The sequence below is a fragment of the Eublepharis macularius genome, chromosome 1, assembly GCF_028583425.1.
Source record: "Eublepharis macularius isolate TG4126 chromosome 1, MPM_Emac_v1.0, whole genome shotgun sequence".
Taxonomy (NCBI): Eukaryota; Metazoa; Chordata; class Lepidosauria; order Squamata; family Eublepharidae; genus Eublepharis; species Eublepharis macularius.
Genome location: NC_072790.1, coordinates 19,479,856 through 19,502,790, shown reverse-complemented (window position 1 = coordinate 19,502,790; position 22,935 = coordinate 19,479,856). Strand labels below are relative to the sequence as shown.

At 41.3% G+C, this 22,935-nt stretch overlaps 1 protein-coding gene across 2 annotated transcripts in view; it reads left to right on the top strand.

Moving 5' to 3' along the window:
- Positions 1 to 22,935, top strand: part of EHBP1 (EH domain binding protein 1) — a 411,820-nt gene that overhangs the window by 181,026 nt on the left and 207,859 nt on the right. For both annotated transcript variants that reach the window (XM_054974434.1, XM_054974440.1), the window contains one exon: positions 534 to 656. In XM_054974434.1, coding sequence (XP_054830409.1) covers positions 534 to 656 — 123 coding nt within the window. The remainder of the gene's footprint in view (positions 1 to 533; positions 657 to 22,935) is intronic.

The following is a 22,935-nucleotide window of genomic DNA, read 5'->3' as shown; positions in this document are numbered from 1 at the left end:
CTGTTAGTAAATACTATGTGTATCTTTGTGCTTGTTATCCTTTGCAGTTTTTTAAGTAATTTGTAGTACAACCAAAAGATGACAGCATGCTAATGAGTGACCGTGTAGACACTCCTTTGACTGAAGTTAGCTCAGGGGGCACACGATTCAGCAGACGCTGAAGCCTTAGCTATGTTCAAAGCATCGCGCAATAATTTTTCTGACATGACCAGGATGCAGCATGCAGACTTTTATTTTTAGTAATGGGAAAATGCAGGCGAGTGGGTGGGGTGCATGTTTTGGCACAAGGGTTTTTTTCAGTAGCATAATAATATTGACACACCTTTTAAAAATAGGGTTAATGAACCTGTGTCTGATTCTGTTCATCTCCTTGAGCTAGAAGCACTGTTGTGCTACAAAATACATGGGTCTAGTTTTGCAGTAGAGCTTCTACTCTGATTCCTTGTCCTTTGCGGAATGTAATGTTTGTTTAAATCGTCCCTGTCCAGCCCAGGCAGTCACTATACTGAGCAACTCTTTTCTCTGTTTCTCAGAACTTATCAACAAGCTTAATTTCCTGGATGAAGAAGATCAAGGCCTGGCCGATTCCAGCTCATATCCATTTGCAGATCCTGACAGAACAGAACTAAACCCCTTTGGAGACCTTGAAATAGAAGGTATCAGTGTTTCTTTTAGAATGTCTCTGTTGTGCATGGCCTTAGAATACCTTTGGATGTTACAGCAGCACGTGCAGCATGTCCTGTTTCTAGCTGTCACACTGCTGTTGTAACATTGAAAAGAGAGCTAAGTTTCACAAGCTATAGATACACAACCAAGTTGCATAGCTTACTTGCATAAGATCGCCTTTGGGCATTGCAGCAGCACCAAGAATACTCTTGTGCATCCAAGTGATTGCATCCACCGTAACATCCGAAGATTATTCTTAATTTTTTTTAAATTTAAGAAATGTTTGTTTCAGTTTTTTTTTCAGAAGTGTCTGTCTTTCTTTTTCTAATTAAATACCCACAACAGTAATTTACAATCACACTTAAAAACAATATGCATCCAATATAAAACCTGAATGAAACATAAAATACAGGAAACTCTCTAAACCCATTATTTTTCTTGAAAGACAACATCGGGGTTGTAATGATTCCAAGTAAATGTATGCATGTGTCTTTAAATGCTTGATGAGATAGGTGAAGAGTGGGGGTGAAAGAGAGGGATGAGTGAGCGATATGATTGGTTGATGACTGAGAGTGTGGGCGGAGTGAATGGAGTTTGAGACTGACAGGCAAGGAGAGAAAAGTTTCAGTCAGAAGAAAGCAGGCTAGCTGTGTGCTGCCTATATTGAAATATTTATGAGAGAAATATAACCTGTGTGGAACCTGAACTGAGCATGTTTGTGAAAGAACACTCAGTCAGGGAAAGAGAGGCCAGCTGTGTGCTGCCTGAGGAGTTTAAGTGGACAGAGAGGGAACAAGCCCACGGGAAGCACACACAAAACTAATCAAAGAATTTACAAAATTGTATTCAAAGTGTAAGTGCTATAAATAGTGGTAATTCATACATATATCAATTTCATTCACATTATCTCATTCCATATCCATAACAAACTGTACAGGGAACACCTTCACAATTGTACATCCAACAATCGGGCATAATGTTTATGCCCGATTGTTGGATGTACAATTGTGAAGGTGTTCCCTGTACAGTTTGTTATGGATATGGAATGAGATAATGTGAATGAAATTGATATATGTATGAATTACCACTATTTATAGCACTTGCACTTTGGATACAATTTTGTAAATTCTTTGATTAGTTTTGTGTGTGCTTCCCGTGGGCTTGTTCCCTCTCTGTCCACTTGTATATACGGGGGCAGCCAGCTGCTTTTTTCAGTTACTCTATCATGACCTGAGGAGTTTAAGCATTTCTATGAGAGAAATATTGAGTCTAGTGAAAGAGGCTAACTGTGTGTGAAGCCTTATAGGAGATCTGTGTGAATGAGTTTATAGGAAGTAACTTTTAAGAACCGAGAACTACGTTTATGAAACCGATACGCTTCTTGACTAAATAAAAGTTTATTTTGTTTTGTTATATCCCAGAGTGGCTGTCATTGCTATATCCCATTCCTATCCTCAGGGCCACATAGAACCACGAAGGAGCCTGACGCTTAGGAACGTTACCAAAGGGAAAACTTAAATAAAATATATTGGAATATAATGTTCCTGGTGGTAGCAAACTACCCAGAGGGTGTTAAGGGAAAGATTAAAAGAAATATCTACTCAAAGAAAGTAAAGGTCATAACAGGGGTCCTTGACCTTTTTTGATCATGCAGATACCTTGGGAATTCTGAAACAGCATGGTGGGCACAGCCACAAAATGGCTGCCACACAATGGCTGCCACAGTAGGTGGAGCCATCTATACAATAGCTTACCTTCAGTCATGCAATGAAGATCCTTGTGCCATGGTGGCAGCTGCTGCAAAAATAACATTTGTTAACATCTGCACAGTTGATCAAATCTTCAATGGCCAATTAGAAGCTTTGCTGGGGATAAGACCTACCTGGCCTTGCTCACTTTCTAAAAAAACTTGGCAGGTGTCAAAAAAGGTGTCTGTGGGTGCCTTGGGCTGGTGTATTAAAGTCTCAGTCATGCCTGCAAAACAGCTGCGCTCCCTAAAGCATCCCAGTCATATGGAACTCCTGCATGGCATCAAGGAGGAGAGTCGCTCGAAGTGTGGGTGCTTTCTTGCCCCTGCTGGGTTAGCCACAGCACTGGGCAAAGAACTGACCTTCATGCTGAGGCAGTGAATGCACTCTGAGGCATGATCATTCACTAGTCCAATATGACCCATCCTGTAGCCCAGAGACCCCCAAGGTGGTGCCTGTGGGCATAGAGTATCCACTGACACTTTTCCTGGTGCCTGTCAAGTATTTTTAGAAAGTGGGAGGGGCCAGGTGGGCCTTTTGCCCAGCAAGGCTTCTGATTGACTGTTGGAGATTTGATTGGCAGCTATTTTGTGGCTGCACCTACCCCACTCTGTCAGAATTCCAAAGGTGTTCACTGGCTCAGAAATGTTGGGCACCCCTTCTGTAGTCCATCGGTATTCTGCCCACCCCTGCTGTAGGCTGTTTCGCAAACTATATGGGTCCTAATCCCAGGATGATTTAATATGTAAAATTATAGCTGCTAAGGGTCAAGCTGTCTTGTCACTTCTTCTATATTCCTCTGATCCTAGATGCACAGGAGGAGTAATGGTGGTTTATCTACGGTCTTCCTGTGCAGTCCCACATGGGACTGCGCACGCGCAGGCCTGCCGATACCGGAGATTTCCAAAGCTCAATAAACACCAGGGGAAGCTCTCGCCTCTCTGCACGCATGCGCGGCCGTCTTCCTGCCAAAATGGCTCCTAAGAGGCGGAGTGTCCCCCACATACCCTCAGTTTCTCTTTCACCACCGATCGAGGAGGTTTCCTAGCTCGTTCGTCGTCGCAATGTCGGAGACAGCCCTCTTCAAGAAATGTGAGACTTGTGGAGGAAAAATGACTCGGTCAGATGGCCATTCAGCTTGCCTTTATTGCCTTGGGGAGACCCATAACACCCAGTCATGTAAGCACTGTTGGGCTTTCACTTCCAAGGCCAGAGCGGAGCGGGAGGGTCGTCTTCAGGCCTCCCTTTGGAAACGGGCAATGGCGGCTACTGATCCACCTTCTGTGTCGACCGGTACATCCAGAAAAGCCCCTTCCTGACCCGGCCCGGGATCGACTAGTTTGAGGGCCTCATGCCCCCGCCCTTCTCCGAGTCAGTCGGAACCGAGGTCAACCGAAGCGCGGATCACCCCAGCACGGAGTGCGTCGGAACTGGCCGTCTCCGAACAAAGGCCATCGGTTCCGAAATCTCATCGGAACTGTCCACCTTCGACGTCTACAGCCATTTTGAGATTGTCGACGCGCGAGACCCCGGAACTGACGCCCCCTCGGAGCACCTTCGGTTCCGAGAACTACACCATTGGATCCGAAGCTGTCAGAACCATCTTTGGTTCCGGAGGGCCAGGAACCGGTATTGGAAAAAAGAAAAAAGAAACGCAAGCACTCGTCAAAACATGACACTGCGGTATTGGAGAGCCTTATCTCCGCTCCACCTTCACTCCCGGCTGAAACTCGTCCTCCAACTGAAGAGAGGCGTCAGGGGCCGGGAGACCACCGGTTGCCTCGAAGCCCTCTTACATGGGCTAGCCCGGTGGAGGACGTCATAATACTGGACAAGCCCCCCACACCTTCAGGATGCCCCCGATCTACATCATGGGACCTCCGTTCGCCGGTGTCATCGGGGAGTGGCAGGGGCCAAACCAGTCATCGCCATAGCCCACGGTCTTATCGGAGTCGGTCTCGAGAAGGCCGACTCAGTGATGAACCGGTTACCTCTTACTATCGAGGGCGAAACTCCCCTGGTTCCGACCGACCATATCGACGGGATTCTCGATCCCCTTCATTCCAAGCTTATTCATATGATGAACCAAGGGGAACACCACATTCTGAGGTGGACTTTCCAGGGGACCGGGCTCGATACTGTGATTCTCCCCTGTCAGATTCGCCAACCAGAGACATTGGTCCGGCGGAGGAGGCTTCACCCACCAATGATTTCAGAGCATATAATGAGCTCTTGCAGAGAATGGCCAAGGCACTTGACATTGAAGTGTCCTCTACGGAGTCCAAGTTCACGGACAAAATTCTCCAACATATATATTCATGCTGCACACTGACGGTAGCCTTTCCTCTAATCGACGGATTCGTGGACTTCTGGAAAGGACTGAATCTAAAACCAGCATCTGCCCCACCGACTAATTGGAAGGTGGAGAATCTTTACCGTCTCAAGGACGACGCTCACCCGTTTCTTTCTGCACACCCTCCCCCTTCTTCTTTGGTCACTGAAGAAATGCAGAATAGACCCAAGCAGGGGTCCATGTCCGTACCTGTCAATAAGGACAGTAGACGGATAGATGCAATGGGAAGAACGTTCTACACCTCAGCTACGTTCAGAATTAAGGTTGCCAATTATGCGGCGATGATGGCAGCTTACCAGCTTTTCCATCATCTGGAAAAAGGTAGCGACGTTTATTCCAAGGCTCCCTGATGACCAAAAACTTTTTCTTCGAGTGATTCAGGAAGAGGCGACGAGATTGTCCCGTCACCAGATAAATGCAAGCAGGAGCATGGCAGACACCTCTGCCAGATCTCTGCTTTCTGCGGTGGTGTTACGTCGCTATGTGTGGCTGTGAACGACGGCGCTTCCTCCTGATACGAGGAACAAGGTCGAGGACCTCCCTTTTGATGGGACGCTGTTATTTTCTGAAAGAACTGATGACTACCTGTCAAAGAAAAGGACCAATCGACTGATGGCAAAGTCTTACGGAGTGATCCATCAGACTCCACATCAAGCCACTAGGCCATACTACAGGCCCTTCCAGCAAAACCATCAACAGTGGTACCAGCCATATCAGGGGTATGCCTACCAATGTAGGAATTACCAGAGCTCGCAGCCTTCTTATTATCGGCGTAGACAGAACCAGAGAGGTCGAGCCGGCTCACAGCAGCAGCAGGCAAAAGCCCAGTCACAATTGCAAAAACATTTTTGACAATTACAGGGCTCTGACCCGATCTTTGGGGTCAGATTGAGCACCTCCTTGGCTGAATGGCACTCTGTTTCGTCAGACATTTGGGTTTTGTCCATAGTTGATGTTGGTTATAAAATTGAATTTTTGGAGTTACCTTACTTGTGTCTCCCTATCTTTAATTCCGAACCACCCAAGCGTGAAGTGCTTTCAGAGCTTGATGCTCTGTTGCAGAAAGGGGCTATTGAGGAAGCCCCCCATACGTCCTCTTGGCTGGGCTTCTATTCTAATTTGTTCATGGTTGAGAAAAAGGATGGGGGTCTGAGGCCTATCCTAGACTTGAGGGCCCTGAATAAATTGATTAGGGTTCGAAAGTTTAAAATGGTCATGTTGCAGTTACTTTTTCCCTGTCTTCTCCTGGTGGGGATTCCCAGACATAGATCTCTTCGCCTCAGAGGAGAATTGCATGGCTCAGGGCTATTGCTCCAGAGGAGGCGTAGTCCTAAAGTCTCTTGGGGATGCATTTCAACTCGAGTGGTCGGGTCACCTGTTCTATGCATTCCCCCCATTCCCGCTTCTGGCCAGGGCCCTCAGCAAGATCCAGAGGGACAGAACGTCTATCATCTTGGTAGCCCCATTTTGGCCCCGCCAGCCGTGGTTTCACACCCTCCTGCAACTGCAGAGTCAGTCACTCAGATTCCCACTGGTCCCAGACCTTTTGTCCTGGAGGGGGATCTTCCACCACAACATCGAGAAACTCACTGACAGCATGGCTGATCAGTCAAGACTCTCCTTTTCCACTGCTGTGACTCACGTGTTAGAAAATGCCAGAAGGCTACCTACTAGACTCTCTCTTTTTTTTGTAGTAAATTTTTTTATTTTTAATATCTAACATAAAAAACTACAAAAGACTACAAAGATATAAGGGGAAAAGGGGGGACTGGGGAAAAGGGAAGAGCAACATATAAACAAAAAACGCACACTACTCTACATGTCTTGTATTCCCTTCATGCTGCAATTTTTCTTTAAAGTTAACTTTCTAATATGCTATCAGATTGGTAGATCTTATACAATACAGACTATATTAAGGATCAGGTCTTCTCCCCCCCCCCCCCCTGCATCTCGGTCTCAGTTCTCTCTGCGCAGCTACAACAGCTGCGCTCGTTCTCTCCTCCTCCCCACTTTCCCCTTCAGACTTTGAACTTTCTTCTTGCTGAAACTCCTGATGGTTGAACAAAAAGTCTGTCAGCTGTACTTCCGATGTAATCTTGTAGGTTTGATCCTTATATCTGAACCAGATGCCTTCCGGAAACAACCATTTGTATTTTACATCACATTTCCTCAGGAAAGCCGCAAGTCTTTTATACTTAAATCTTCTTTTACGAGCCAGAAATGGAACATCCTTCAATATTTTAACCTTGTTGCCCAAATAGTCCAAGTCCACATTGTACGAATTATATAAGATGGTGTCCCGAGTCTTCTTAGATGAAAAGTCAATAATAATCTCGCGAGGCAGCTGACACTTCATTGCATACTTTGAAGATGTCCGACGGACTTCCAAAATATCGCTTTTTAACTCTTCTTTAGTTGCCTTTGCGAATGACGCCAAAAGTCCCGACACTGGATCTTTTAAATTTTCACTTTGCTCCTCTTTTACATTCTGAAGACGCAGTACCGTTTGGGCACGGTCCACTTGCAATCCTATTATTTGATTCTCCAAGAGCTTTACTTCTTTACTTGTTGCTTTCATGAGCACTACATTTTCGCGTGCAGACTGCTCTGCTCCAGACGCTGTTTCTTTAATGGTTTTCACTTCGCTTTCCACTGAATCAACCTTTTGCCCCATTTCATTTAACTTCGCTACAAAGGGCTGCATAGCTTCAAAGACCACTCGTCTGACCATCTCTTCCAAAGTTTCTCCCTTCTCCTGTAACATCGCCATCACCGATTTACTCATCGCAGGGCTCTGCTTTTTCATCGCCATCTTAGGGGGGGGGCGCCAGCTAAGTTCCGAAACTCCATGAAGGGGAAGAAATCCGCACCTTCTTAGCTTCAACTCCCACCAATCCTTCGCATATGCTTAGAAATCAGAAGGGATTCGCTTACTTACAGGTTTTCACCTTGAATCTGCTTATTGCCGTTCTCCATGGCCCGGCTGCACGCGATGTGCTGCGCAAGTCTGCCGGCCTCCGTTGGAGCAAACGGGCAATTTACCCCCTGCATTGCTTTCAGGGGGTTCTTCCCGCTGCGCTCCGGACCCTGGCTCCCTCACTGGGAGTCCTGGGGGTTAACCCTCGCGGGTCAACTGCCCGGTCAGGCTGCTCGGACGTTTCCTCCCGGACCTGCGGAGAGGAGCGTCCGACATGGCCGGGAAAACGAAAACGAATCTACTAGACACTCTTATATGCTTAAATGGGATAAGTTTACGATGTGGTGCCACCAAAAGGGGTCAGATCCTTTTCAGTCTTCCCTATCTGAAATTCTGGATTATTTGTGGGAAATTAAGCAGAGAGGGCTAGCTAACAGCTCTGTGAAAGTGTACCTAGCGGCTATCTCAGCTTTTCACTCTCCTATAGACCAAAAGTCGGTGTTCTCTCATTATGCATGTAAACTATTTTTGAAAGGGTTGAATAACCTCTTTCCTTCGGTGAGGACCATTGTCCCACAGTGGTCATTACCCTTGGTTTTGTCATGTTTGATGGCTAAACCCCTTGAGCCTTTAGCTTCGTGCCCCTTACATTTTTTGTCTCTAAAGGTGGTGTTTCTGGTCGCTATAACTTCAGCTAGGAGGGTGGGGGAATTTGCTGCATTGTCTTGCCATCCCCCATATTTGAAAATCCACAATGAAAAGGTGGTCCTTAGGACCAAAGTTGACTTTTTACCAAAGGTGGTGTCTAGCTTCCACCTATCTCAGGATATAATTTTACCAGTTTTTTTTCGCACACAGACATGGGAGGCAGAGAAGGCCTTGCACTCGCTGGATGTCCGTAGGGCGATTCTGTTCTATTTGGATAGAGTGAAATCTTTTAGAGTTGATTCCAATCTGTTTTTGTGTTTTGCGGGACATAAGAAGGGGATGAAAGCATCTTCGCAAACTATACCCGGTGGGTTGTACAAGCTATTTCGACCTGTTATAAAACCGCTAACCTACCTTGTCCCTTGGAGGTGCATGCCCACTCTACGAGGTCTCAAGCATCGTCTGCGGCTCTTCTGAAGGGTGTCCTTCTTCATGACATCTGTAGAGCGGCGACATGGGCCTCGGCTGAGACGTTTGTGAAACACTACACGATTGATATCCTGGACAGGAAAGAGGCAGCAGTGGGCACAGCAGTTCTTCAGTCTATGTTTCTGTAAAAAAAAAGAAAAAGAAAAAAATGAATGAATAAAAGGAAACAGTGATGATAATGTTGTTACTAATAAATCCTATGACACCTCCACCCAGGTATTAAGCTTTTTAATCTTCCCATGTGGGACTGCACAGGAAGACCGTAGATGAAAAACAGTGTTTCACTTACTGTAACTGTTGTTCATCTAGGTCTTCCGTGCAGGCACACATGCTCTCCCTCCTTCCCCACTGGATCTCTTGATGCTTACCTTGCAGTACGGCGGCGAAAGAGGACTGAGGGTATGCGGGTGACGCTCCGCGTCTTAGGAGCCGTTTCGGCGGGAAGACGGCCGCGCATGCGCGCAGAGAGGCAAGAGCACCCCCTGGTGTTTATTGAGTTTCGGAAATCTCCGGTACCAGCGGGCCACCCAGGTATTAAGCTTTTTAATCTTCCCATGTGTGCCTGCAAGGAAGACCTAGATGAACAACAGTTACAGTAAGTGAAACACTGTTTTTCCTCAATGATGCTGTTAATTTTTATAGGTGTATGCTCCTTGCTTGTTTTCCAGGAGTGATTGATCACATTGTCTCTGATTTCTTTTATCCAGTCTTTTTTTGTGCACAAGTGTTGGCATGACTCTAGGATATAGAATATCACATTGAGAGAAAACATGGATTCAGCATTAGCAAGGGAAAAAATTCAGTTGGCTCAGGATGTAATCTTGTGTGTGTATTTATTTATTTATTTATTTATTTATTATAGCTTGCCTTTCTCCCTGAGACGCAAGGGGGGATTACACAGTGCTAGTGAATACAATATAATCAACAGGTCAGACATTCACTGAGCAAAATGCAATATGATCAGCAGCTAAGACATTCAGTGATCAGATACAATGGGATATGGTAGCAGAAAATTTGAAAACAAGCATAAATCTGAACGCACAGATGGAACCTTCCTGAATTAAAACATAAATAATTAACATGAAATCTTTAGCAATGTGGAAACTACCCAAAAAGAGCATATCTACATCAGCAGACATTACCCAATAGCATGGCCTACAGTCCCTGTCCCTTACCAAGGTAACTCTTTGAGCTATTTCTTATGACACAGCCCTATAATCTGAGCAGAAAGCCCTCCTGGATAAATCAGCTTAATGTACTTTGTGGAGAGCCAGGAGAGTGGGAGCTTTCCTGACCTCCTCAGGTGGGCCATTCCACAGCTGAGATTGTATATTAATCGAGGCAGCTGGGTTGTATGTGCTTAGCATCCTATCCTCATGTGTCAGCATCGTATCATCAATAGAGAGTCAGACTGGGACCTGGGAGACCCAGAATCAGACCCCCACTCTCCCATGGAAGCTAGCTGGGTGACCTCAGGCAGCTCACACACACTCAGCCTAACCTGCCTCACAGGGTTAGTGGAGAAGAGGAGTCCCCATTTAGGAGAAAGATGGGATATCAATGAATAAATAAATTATAGAGTCTGAAAAGTCAGTCTTGTAAAATCAAGATAAATTTTTTTATTGTGAAATCTAGCATGGAGAATCTGAGAGGACATTTAACTGAGATGTTAAATTGTTCCCATGATATGGAAGTTAAGAGGGGTGCCTTGACTTACAATGTCCATAAGTGAATTTGTAAGCATCTTAACTCTTCTATAATAAACTGAATTTTTACTGTTCCTAGAATCAAATACTGTATTGTTGTCTTTTAAAAACCCAGCTTTTTCAAAAGCAGAACTTTGTGACTTGGTAATACTTAAGGGAGGCTTAACTGGTTTGCATAGCAACCGTCTTTCCTTTTTAGCTTAGTCTTGGATTAGTAACACATCCCAGATTTCTGCTGTAACTACATTTGACAGAAGGCTTTAGATTAATTAGTTAATGTTCTAAAGTCTTTTGAAGATCTAAAGAACAATATAAGTGCTAAGTGTTATTACAAGTGATTTATTGTTTGAGTATACAAATGACTTTGTTTGAGAGCATGCTTTTCTAGCCTGTTAACCATATTTTTTTAAAGCTGCTGCAGTGTTTGTATGTGCTCTGTTCCCTGTTCAGATGCTAGTGTTTAATACAGATAACTGATTTAAATGCTTTCTGAAAATATAAATGTGCCTAAATATTAACCACTGGATTTCTTACACCTGTGTGCTATTAGTACAATTATTTAATCCATTATTTGCTTCATAATAGGTTATATAGGTCTCACTCTGTAACATTTATGTATTTACTTACATTATGTATAGGCTGCCTTTCTCATTGAGACTCAAGGCAGATTACACAAATATTCAATAAAAATACAATAGGATATGGATTGCAGAAATTTGAAAACAAGCAAAAGTCCAGTTCAGAGTTGTAACAATGCTAAAACAAAACATAAGCAATTTGACACGACATATTAAACAACACATAAAGTATCTAGTAGGACAATATTTGTAGCAGCAGACAGTACATAATAGTATAGTCTATAGTCCTTATCCTTTTACCGAAGCATCTCTCCGAACCATTTCCTTACAGCACAGCTCTGTGTAAAAATGCCCCCCTGAATAATTCAGTTTTCCACAGTTTGCAGAAATCCAGGGCCGTTTCCAGATGGCTTACCTGAAGCCGCTCCATGCCGCAACGTTGTGGATCGTGCCGGGGAAAACGCGAAATATCGTGTTTTCTTGTGCGAGTTTTGTGTGACGTTGTGCAAAACTCGCACAAGAAAACGCGATATTTCGCGTTTTCCCTGGCACGATCCACAACATTGCAGCATGGAGCGGCTTCAGGTAAGCCATCTGGAAACAGCCCAGGAGAGTGGGAGCCTTTCTGACTTCATCGGGCAGGCTGTTCCATAAGGTGGGGACCACAATGGAGAAAGCACATGTAGAGACAGCTGTTGATTTTGGCCATTTTGCAGGGTTGTGCCTTCAGGAGGCTCTGTTCAGATGAGTGAAGCTGCCGCGGCAGATCATTTTTTCCCCCGTTTGTCTCTTTTGCCTGGGTTGGAACTAATTGAGGAGGGTGATTGTTGGTAATTGGAGAGTGTCTGTTTTGCCTGGGGCTTACTGCTGGCCTCGGCCTCTGCTGGGTGAGTCTTGAATTGAATTAGGCTCCTCCTCGCTCTTCCCTGTGGGTCTGGCCTGTGGGCCCTGTTAGAAGCTGAGTATCTTACATCTTAAAGGTGTTAGGCTTTTTTCCCCTTCTGCCAACCTTTCACAAGTTGCCTTTTGAGGCAGTTTGGCAGGGGAATTATCAGGGAATTACCATAAAACCTGAACTACCTCTGAAATGGATTGCAGCAGCATGGCTGGTGAGAGAACTGAGGCAGTGACATGTACAGTCTGTGGCATGTTTGTATTCTTACCTGAGGGTAACAGCAACTACATTTGCAGCAAGTGTAAGTTGGAAGCCCTTCTGGAGGAGAAGATCAGGGACTTGAAGCACTCTTGTCCACATTCAATTTAATAAGGGAAGGTGAAGAGTGCATGGACAGAATGCATGAAGCACTTTTCAGAGGGCAACAGGAGAAGGAGGGGAAGGTATCTCAGGATTTGGAGGAGCACCCAATACAAGAGGCGGGCACATGGAAGAAAGTAACCCACAGGAGCAGGATAATCAGGAGACATTGCAAACCTCTGATGCTAAGCAATTGGTTCCAAGATCTCCCCATAGATATTGATTCTGGACCACTGGATCAAGAGCTACTTCCCAAGACTCTTTGAACATTGAAAAAAAATTATTAGGCCCCTGAAGATGAAAAGACTCGAGCTTTCATTCCTCAGTATTAGGACAAGGCATGTGCTGGTAATTGGAGACTCCCTACTGAGAAGGGTAGAGGGTAAAGTATGCCGACCAGACTTGTCGTCTCAAGAGGTATGTTGTCTACCAAGTGCACGCATGCAGGATGTGGCAGAAAGGGTAGGAAGACTTATCAAACCCACAGATTATTATCCCTTCCTCCTGTTACATGTGAGAACAAATTATATTGCCCAGCACAGTCCAGAATGTATTAAAAACTAAGACTAAGTGGCTCTGGGTAAAAAGGTTAAGGACCTGGGAGCACAGATTGTGTTTTTGTCAATTCTTCCTGTCACAGGCCGTGGTTTAGGAAGGGAAAGAAGAATACTGGAAAAAATGACTGGCTGCATAGATGGTGTCATCAGGAGTGGTTTGGTTTTTTGGACCATGGCTTACGCTTTTGAAATGAAGCTGTTCTATTGAGAGATGGTTTGCACCTCACGAGGGTAGGAAAAATGTGTTTGGTAAGAGCCTTGCAAACCTGATAAGGACAGCTTTAAACTAAATCCTATGGGGAGAGAGACAAAAATTCAAAGCCTATAATTTGAGAAGGGAACACTGAAAACCTGCAGGGAGTGGAACATATGCTAGGAAACATTAACTCTCAGGTAAGCACAGAAACAAAAACCTCAGGGCACATAACTCATGGCTTCCAATGTCTCTACACTAGTGGGAAACAAGCAGGAGGAACCTGAAGTCCTAATACAGGAAGGGGAATATGACATAATAGGCATTACTGAAACTTAGTGGAATGACACAATTGGAATACTAGGATTGAGGGATACAACTTGTTCAAAAGAGACAATTAAAGAAGGGAGGAGGAGTAGCATTATATGTAAAGGAAGTATAGACTTGTGAGGAGATACATGTATCTGAGTATGAAAATTCAATTGAGAGTCTCTGGATAAAAATAAAAGGAGTCAGAAATAATAGTGATACTATGGTGGGGATCTGCTATACTCCACCAAGCCAAGCAGAGGACTTGGATGAGAAACTCCTAGAACAAATTACAAAGTTCACAAATAGACAGGACACAGTGGTCATGGGGAGATTTCAGTTACCCGGAAATCTGTTGGAAGTCTAACTCTGCTAAAAATAAAAGGTCAAATAAATTCCTGACAACTTCATTTTTCAGAAAGTAGAGAGGGAAACAAGGGGTTCTGCTATCTTGGACTTGATACTCTCCCACAGGGAAGAACTGGTGGACGAGGTGAAAGTAGTGGGCACCCTGGGTAGCAGTGAGTGACCATGTAATTTTGGAATTTACAGTCTTTGGGAAGGGGAAAGTCAGACATACAGGTTGGACTTCAGGAAAGGAATTTTTTTTTTTTTTTTTTTTAATATATATATTTTTATTTCAATTATTAACAAAACTGTTTACAATATGAAATACAACATGGGTAAATTGTTAAAAACTACATAACAGAGAAGGGTAAAACATGGAAAGACAAATTCAAGTTGAACTGATATATTTTGGATTATAGATTCAGGATTGTTTGGTATATTTTATTGGGAGGATATAGATTTTCTTTAGAAATGTATTCAAAAAAAGGGAACCATTTTTCCATAAAATTTGTTGTTTGGGGGAAATTTTCAGCTTGATAGATTCCATCATTGATTTTTTCAAATAAAAAATGGTCCCATATTTTAGAATACCAACTGGTAATTGTTGGTACAGTATGTGATTTCCATTTTAAAGCAATTAAATTTTTTGCTGCCATTAAGAAGACATTGATGAGGTCTCGTCGAATTGGTGGGATCTCTATATCATCCCATTGATTCAGAAATATCAGCTCAGGTTTCTTTGGTATTTTGTAGCCAGTTAACAAAAAGATTTGGTGCAAGATTGTATTCCAGAATTCTTCTATGTAATGACATTTCCACCAGCAATGTATATATGATCCTGTATCCCCACATCCTTTCCAACATAAAGATGAACTGTGAGAATAAATAGCTGCTAATTTTTTGGGTGTAAGATACCATCTTGTTAATATCTTATAGGACTGTAGTTTAATACTAATTGTTGATGAATTAAATATTTTAGAGGACCATAATATTTCCCATTGTTCTTTTGATAATATTTTGTCACAGTCTTGGTGCCATTTTGACTGATATGTTAAGGTTTTAAGTTTAAGGTTTTGTAGCAAAATATTATAAATTTTGGAGATTACTCCTTTATTTGAAAGGCCTTTCCTATCTATAATTTGTTCAAATGCAGTCTTTGGTTGTTTCATAATGTCCTTTAAGTTTATAGAAGAGGCTAGATTCTTTAATTGAAAATAAACAAACCATGATATATTACTATTAATTTTTTGCTCCAATTCTGGTTTATCTAGTAAGCCTTCTCGGGAGGCAATATCAGTTAGCCTTGTTATGTTGTTTTGGCTCCATTTTTTAGTGAATGCGGGTGAGAGACCCGGTGGAAACCAATCCTGAAAAAGAAAAGAAGAGAACCTGGAATATTTGGGGGTGATTTTATTTCTATAAGCATCCCATACTTTTAGGATAGCTGTAAAAAAGATGTTTTGTTTAGAGTTTGTTGGGCGGACGTGTTGTTTATTCCATAGAAGATCCTGAATGGATTCATTTTGTTGTGTGTTTTGTAAAAGGTTGATCCAATCCATATGATCTTCCTTCTGTATTATAGAAATTACATCTTTTAATCGTGCAGCTTTTTGATAGAGATCAATATCTGGGAAATTAAAGCCTCCTTGTGTGTTTTTTAATCTTAGTGTTGTAAATGCAATTCTTGGATGTTTATCTTGCCACAAAAATTTATTGAAGAAGGTTTGCCATTGTTTTAAAAGTTTTGGTGGGATTAATATTGGAATTGTTCGAAAGAGAAAAATTAACTTGGGAAGTGCAAATGATTTAATTAGATGGTATCTATCATACCATGATAATTGTTTTTTATTCCAGTCACTTAATTCTGCTCTTATTTTAGCCATTTTATCTATGTGATTTAACTTTAGTAACTGGTTGAGGTCAGATGGTAGGATTATACCCAGATATGGTAGTTTTTTTGGTTCCCACTGGAATTTATATATGTGTTTAATATTCAATTGAGTTGTAGTTGTTGTGTTTAAAGGAAGTATGTTCGACTTGGTGTAGTTTACTTCTAATCCTGAAATTTGACCAAATAAACTTAAAAGATTTGATAAGTGTTGAAGCGATAGGATTGGGTTTGTGAGGTATAGCAGCATATCATCTGCAAAAGCACTGAGTTTATATGTTTTAGAGTTAACTGCGATTCCTTGAATTTGGGTGTTCTCCCTGATTGCTATTGTCAGTGGTTCTAAGGCAATTGCAAATAAAGCAGGTGACAAAGGGCAGCCTTGTCTTGTTCCTCTATGTAGATAGATTTTGTCTGAAGTGTTTCCATTTATTTTGACATGCGCTGTGGGTTGTGAATAGATTGTCTTTATTATACGTCGGAAATTTTCTCCAAAGCCCATATGGTATAGTGTTTCATCTAAATAACATATTTCTAAGGAATCGAAGGCTTTTTCGATATCTAATGATAAGAATAGAGCTTCAGTATGTTGATTTTTGCATATAGACATTAAATTTAAAGTTTTATAAATATTGTGTGTTAAATCCCTGCCGGGCATGAAGCCGGTTTGGTCCTTGTGTATATAGTGAGTGATAAATGAATTAAGACGTTCGGCTATAACTGAAGTAAATATCTTGTAATCTTGATTTAAGAGAGAAATTGGGCGAAATGAGGCTGGGGTTTTATGATCTTTGCCTTGCTTCGGAATTACTATAATAGAAGCAGTCGACCATGAAGGAGGCTGTATTCCTGTTGTTAGTAACATGTTACAAGTTTCAGTAAGGGGTTGTAACAGAAGTGGGGCAAATTTTTTATAAAATTCTGCAGGAAATCCGTCTGGTCCTGATGTTTTGTTGTTTTTTGATTTTTGTATGACTGCTGCAATTTCTTGTGCGGTGATTGGATTCTCCAGTTTTGACTGATGTGCTTTTTCTAATTTTTTAAGATTTTTAAGTGATTGCAAAAAATGGGATATGTTTTCTATTTTTGGTTTTTTTGATGTATATAGTTGATTATAGTAATCTCTGAAGATATTAATTATGTCTTTTGATTTAGTGTATATTTGTCCTTTTTTGTCTTGGATTACCCTGATTAATTTTGCTACCTTCTTTTCTTTTATTCTCCAAGAGAGAATACGTAAAGTCTTTGGTGTATTGAACCAATGTTTCTGTTTTAAATATATGAGATTTTTTTGAATATTATCTGATTCTATGGTTTCTAAAAGTTTGCGTTCATTTATTAGTTTCTGGTATACTTTTTTACTACCATTCTGTTTATGTAGGAATTCCAAGTGTTTAATTTTCCCTGTAATTTCTTGTTTTTGAGCTTTCTTATCCTTGTGAATTCGTGATGTTAATGCTATTAGATGTCCTCTAGTGACAGCTTTTAAAGCGTCCCAAAAAATATGTGGTTTTGTTTCTGGTGTTGTATTTTCTTTCATGTATTGTTTGATGATATTCTCAATTTCCTTAACATGATTTGAATGGTACAGCAGTGATTTACTAAATGTCCAGTGTTTTTCAGTTTTTGTTTCTGACTTAAATGAAATGGTGCAAGTAGTCCAAGCATGATCTGAGTGGATTATGTTACCAATTTCGGTTGAGTTTACCTGATTAATTAATTTTTCTGAAATTAAAATAAGGTCAATTCTGGTGTAAATGTGATGTCTAGGTGAGTAGTAAGTAAAGTCTTTTTCTGTAGCATGAGTTTGTCTCCATACATCAATCAGATTGTGATTTTTAATCAATGTTGCCAATTTAGTATTGTGACATTTCTTATTGGATTTTTTATAGTCTGACCTATCTAATTTGTGATTCATTATGAAATTAAAGTCTCCACCCACAATCAGTTCGCCTTCCTGAAATTTTTCTAGATTAATTAATAGTTCTTCTATAAAGGTTATTTGCCTTTGGTTAGGTGCATAGATGGATGCCACTGTAAGAAGGTGATTGCCTACAGTTCCTTTTACAAATATATATCTACCCAGAGGATCAACCTTTGTAGCTTTATGAAAAAAAGGAGTATTTTTGGATACTATAATTGCAACCCCACGTGCTTTAGAAGTGCCATATGCATGGTATTGTGTCTGAATCCATCTGTCTTTCAGTGTTAAAGGATTACCAGCACGAATGTGTGTTTCTTGAAGTAGAGTGATATCTGGTTTAAGTTTAGCTATATGTGTAAGTATGCGTTTTCTCTTAATTGGATTCCCCAAGCCTCGAACATTATAAGAAATTACTTTTAGTTCAGAACACATATTGTAACTTCTCCCTCCAATTTCTTCTTAGAAATAAATTATTTTTTGTGTTAAAGAAATAGCTTTTAAACAACTTATTTGGTAACAGTAATGCTATTTAGTATATAAAATCTGAACGATAAGACAATTTTCTGATGACAATACAGCACTTGTTATAACTTTAAATTTTGATTATACTTAACTGTGTATTGTAAACAGTAATACTTCTAATATCCGTAAAGTAACAATATAAACTTGAAGTAGTAATATAACTTTCTAATAACAGTAAAACTCTTCTATAACTCTCAACTTTGTTTATAACTAATTATTTGATATAAAATAGTAACACTCTATAATATAGGAACAATAACAATCCCTATTATCAATAAATTTCTGTTTAACTTGAATTCGATTAATAAGCCAAAAGGGGAAAAAAATAAAATTTAAAAAAAAAAAAAATGAAAAAAATAATGGAAGAAACTGAAACTTATCCTATATAACCCTCTATAATTCAAGAGATAAACTTCTCTCCTGAATTACTGGAAAATTCCAGAATATCTGGGTAATTCTAATTTGGAAGCTAATTAAATTACTGTATTTTATAATCTGCCCCCCCGAACCCTTTGTTGATATTTTGATGCTATGAATGGCATTTGTTTCAGTCATTGGAATTAGAGCTTCTATTATTTCTAATGCAGAGTTTGAGACTTCAGTTGTGCCTAATCGGTATCTTGCTTCCTTTTTGTGGAGTTGAAGGATATGATCTCTTTCTTTTGTTAGATATGTTGTCTAACTCCATAGGCAGTTCCAGGTTAATGCTCTGTAACAGGCATAATCCAGTTTCTTGGTCTTCTGCTGTGTAGGTCTCTCCTTGTTGTTTTACTTGGAGTTTAGTAAAGTTTATCCATCTATAGTTGATTTTAGCTTTCCTTAAGGCCTCTGTTACTGGTTTAAGTTCCTTTCTTTTATTTAAAATGTCCTTTGGCAGATCAGTTAACACCAGGATAGAAGCTCCTTTGTATGTAAAGGTGTTTTGTGATCTTGCCACCTCCAAGATTTTTTTTCTTGTTCTCCAATCGACAAATGTTGCTACAACATCCCTGGGACTTCTCCTTTTGGGATGATTAGGGTAGCCAAGGCGATACGCTTTGGAAATTAGAGGGCTGATGCCCTCTTCTAATTGAAGGCATGTGGCTAGCCAGTTAGAGAGGAAAGAGATTAAATCTGCATTTATTATTTCAGAATCTTCAATCCCTCTAAATTTTAAGTTCTGCTGACGGTTTGCAAGTTCAAGGGTTTGAATTCTATTTTGCATGTAGTCATTCTCTTTTTGTAAGTCTTGCACATCTCTTTGCAAGGCAATGCTAAGATCCATTGCATTTTCAGCTTTTAGCACTGCTTTGTTAATGTCTATTTTAATTTCTGCAATTTGCTCTGTTAAATTGGAAATTTTTTGAAGGATATTAGACTCCATAGCTTGAAGTAAGGCTGGTAAGCTTAAGTCTGATGAAGAGTTACTTACTCTGCTTTCCTCGGCAGCCATTTTGAGTGTGTCTTTTTCAGCTCTGATTTCTGCTGCTGGTGTTTGGGAGACCAGGAAAAAATCTTGAAGCTTTTTAGCAGCCTTACTGTTTGCTTTCTTCTTTTCTGTTGTTTGTTTGTTCATAGCATTCATTTTACAGTTGTTAGGTTGTTTAAAGGGCTCAGGGTGAGACAGAGCTCAGCTTTAGGCGGCCATTTGCTTTTGCTGCCAGGAAAGGAAATTTTAACAAACTGAAAGCTATGCTGGGTAAGATCCCATGGTCAGAAATACTTAAAGAGAAGGGAGTTCAAGAGGGGTGGGAGTTTCTTAAAAGCGAAATATTGAAAGCACAATCACAAACGATTCCTATGAGAAGGAAAAACGTGAGGAGCTTAAAGAAGCCACGGTGGCTTCATAAACAGTTTTCTAATGAACTGAGAAATAAAAAAGACTCATTTAGAAAATGGAAGGAGGCCCTCCATAACCAAGGATGAATATAAACAAATAACCAATGCTTTGTAGGGACAGTGTTAGAAAAGCTAAAGCTCAGTATGAGCTTAGGCTAGCAGGAGATGCTAAAACAACAAAAAAAGTTCTTTGCTTAAGTTCAAAGTAAGAAAAAGAGCAAGGACATGATAGCCCATTGCAGGGACAGGGAACTGAAATTGTAACAAGTGATGAAGAGAGGGCAGAACTGCTCAATTGCTACTTTTCCTGTCTTCTCCTGCGAGGGAGATGGTGCTCAACATGGCAATAACAGAACACATGATGGGGGAAGAGAGTTACAGCCTAGGATCAACATAGAGGTAGTATGTAAACACCTAGTTTCTTTAAATGGAACTAAGTCCTCAGGGCCAGATGAATTGTACCCAAGAATTTACAGATGTAATTTCTGAATGTCTGTCCATTATTTTTGAAAATTCTTGGAGATCAGGTGAGGTGCCAGAAGATTGGAGGCAGGCAAATGTTGTCCCCGTTTTCAAGCAGGGGGGAAAGGATCCAGGTAACTACCGACCCATCAGCTTGACATCTATACCTGGAAAAGTCTTAGAACAAATCATCAGTCAGTCCTTGAGCATTTAGAAAGGATGGCTGTGATTACTAAGAGCCAGCATGGGTTTCTCAAGAACAAGTCATGTCAGACTAACCTTACCCCTTTTTTTGAGAAAGTTACTACTTTGCTGGATCAGGGAAATACTGTGGACATAGTTTATCTCGATTTCAGTAAGGCATTTGATAAGGTTCCACATAATATCCTTGTCGACCAGTTGGTAAAATGTGGCTTGGATCCTATTACTATTAGATGAATCTGTAACTGGTTGACAGATCGCTCCCAAAGAATGCTGGTTAGTGGTTCCTCATCATCTTGGAGAAAAGTGACAAGTGGCATTCCTCAGGGATCAGTCCTGGGACCTGTTCTGTTCAACATTTTTATAAATGAGTTGGATGAAGGAACAGAGGAAATACTTATTAAATTTGCAGATGATACTAAATTGGGAGGGGTAGCAAATACAGTCAAAGACAGAATATAGATACAGGATGATCTTAACAAGCTAGAAAACTGGGCTAAAACAAATAAAATGAATTTCAACAGAGATAAATGCAAAGTTCTGCATTTAAGAAGGAAAAATCAATGCATAATTTTAGGATGGGGGAGACTTGTCTTGGCAGTAGTATGCGTGAAAAGGATCTTGGGGTCTTAGTAGATCATACACTGAACATGAGTAGGCAGTGTGATATGATAGCTAAAAAGGCAAATGCGGTTTTGGGCTGTATCAACAGAAGCATAGTGTCCAGATCATGAGAAGTGATGGTATCACTCTACTCTGTTCTGGTTAGACCTCACCTAGAGTATTATGTTCAGTTTTGGGCATCACAATTTAAGAAGGATATAGACAAGTTGGAACGTGTCCAGAGAAGGGCAACGAAGATGGTGAGGGGTCTGGAGACTAAGTCCGATGAGGAAAGGTTGAAGGAGCTCAGAATGTTTAGCTGGAGAGGAGACAACTGAGAGGTGATATGATAACCATCTTCAAGTACTTGAAGGGCTGTCATATAGAGGATAGTGCAGAGTTGTTTTCCGCTGCTCCAGAAGGTCAGACCAGAACTAGCGGCTTGAAATGAAATCAAAAGAGCTTTCGGTTAAATATTAGGAAGAACTTCCTGACTGTTAGAGCGGTCCCGCAGTAGAACAGGCTTCCTCAGGAGGTGGTGAGCTCTCCTTTGGAGCTTTTTAAACAGACGCTAGATGGCCATCTGACAGCAATACTGATTCTGTGAACGTGGGCAGAGCATGAGCGGGAGGGCAGAATGGGTTACATCTGTACTTAGTTCTCGTGGCCTTCTTACATGCTCAGGGTAATGCCGATTGCCGCCTTGGAGTCAGGTAGCAATTTCCCACAGGCCAGTTTAGCTAGGGATCCTGGAAGTGTTTTGCCATCTTCTGGGCATGGAGCGGGGGGGGGGGGGTGGTAGTTGTGAATTTCCTGCATTGCGCAGGGGGTTAGACTGGGTGACCCTAGAGGTACCTTCAAACCCTATGATTCTATGGGGAGAGAAGTAGTCCTGTAGATATGATGGGCCAAGGCCATAAGGGGCCATCATCCTGGGAGTTTGATAGTACATATATACTGACGACCGTGGTTTTAATGTTATTAAAATGTCTATTCAATATTATGCTGCTGTAACCTGCCCTGAGCCCGCTTGCAGGGAGAGTAGACTATAAATCATCATCATCATCATCATCATCATCATCATCATCATTGTGCTTAAAGTAAAAAGAAAACCTACTCAAACAGCCACAGGGGCTTGAGATGAAGATTGAGAGTAGGAAAATGGCATCTGCCTGGAACCTGCTACTGGCTGCTTCATATTGTGATTCCCGAGTCTCGTCCAGGCAGTATCTACTGCATTCTCCCATGGGGATGATTCCCTGAAGCTATTTTGCCCATAACCTTGTCTGTACTTGCGCTGGCCACCAAGCCACATTCCTGTAACTTGACATTTTCTTATGGTTAGATTTACCTAGAATACCATGACAAGATGCTTATCTTACTTTACTAATGTGTATAAGGATAACTATTTTGTAATCTGCTAAGGTTGATTTATTGGGTAGAAATGTGCTGTTCTGTGCAACAGATCAGAACTTCACTCCATATTTGTTTTTACTTCATTTCTTAAAACTTTCATATCCTGCCTGTCTCATCCTAAATAAGGTGGCTCATGAAACCAACCACAATTAGTATCAAAACACTGAGATCAGGCTACAAATTTTACACAGATATAACCCCAGTAACCAACCTCTCCTTGCCTTCACAGGCATAATGCTTCATTTGGCCTAAAATTAATCCAAAGGTCTATCTAAAAAGTAGGGGATTGCTTTGCCTGTGAAATTGGGTCTGAGTATGAGCCCTTCTCTGACAA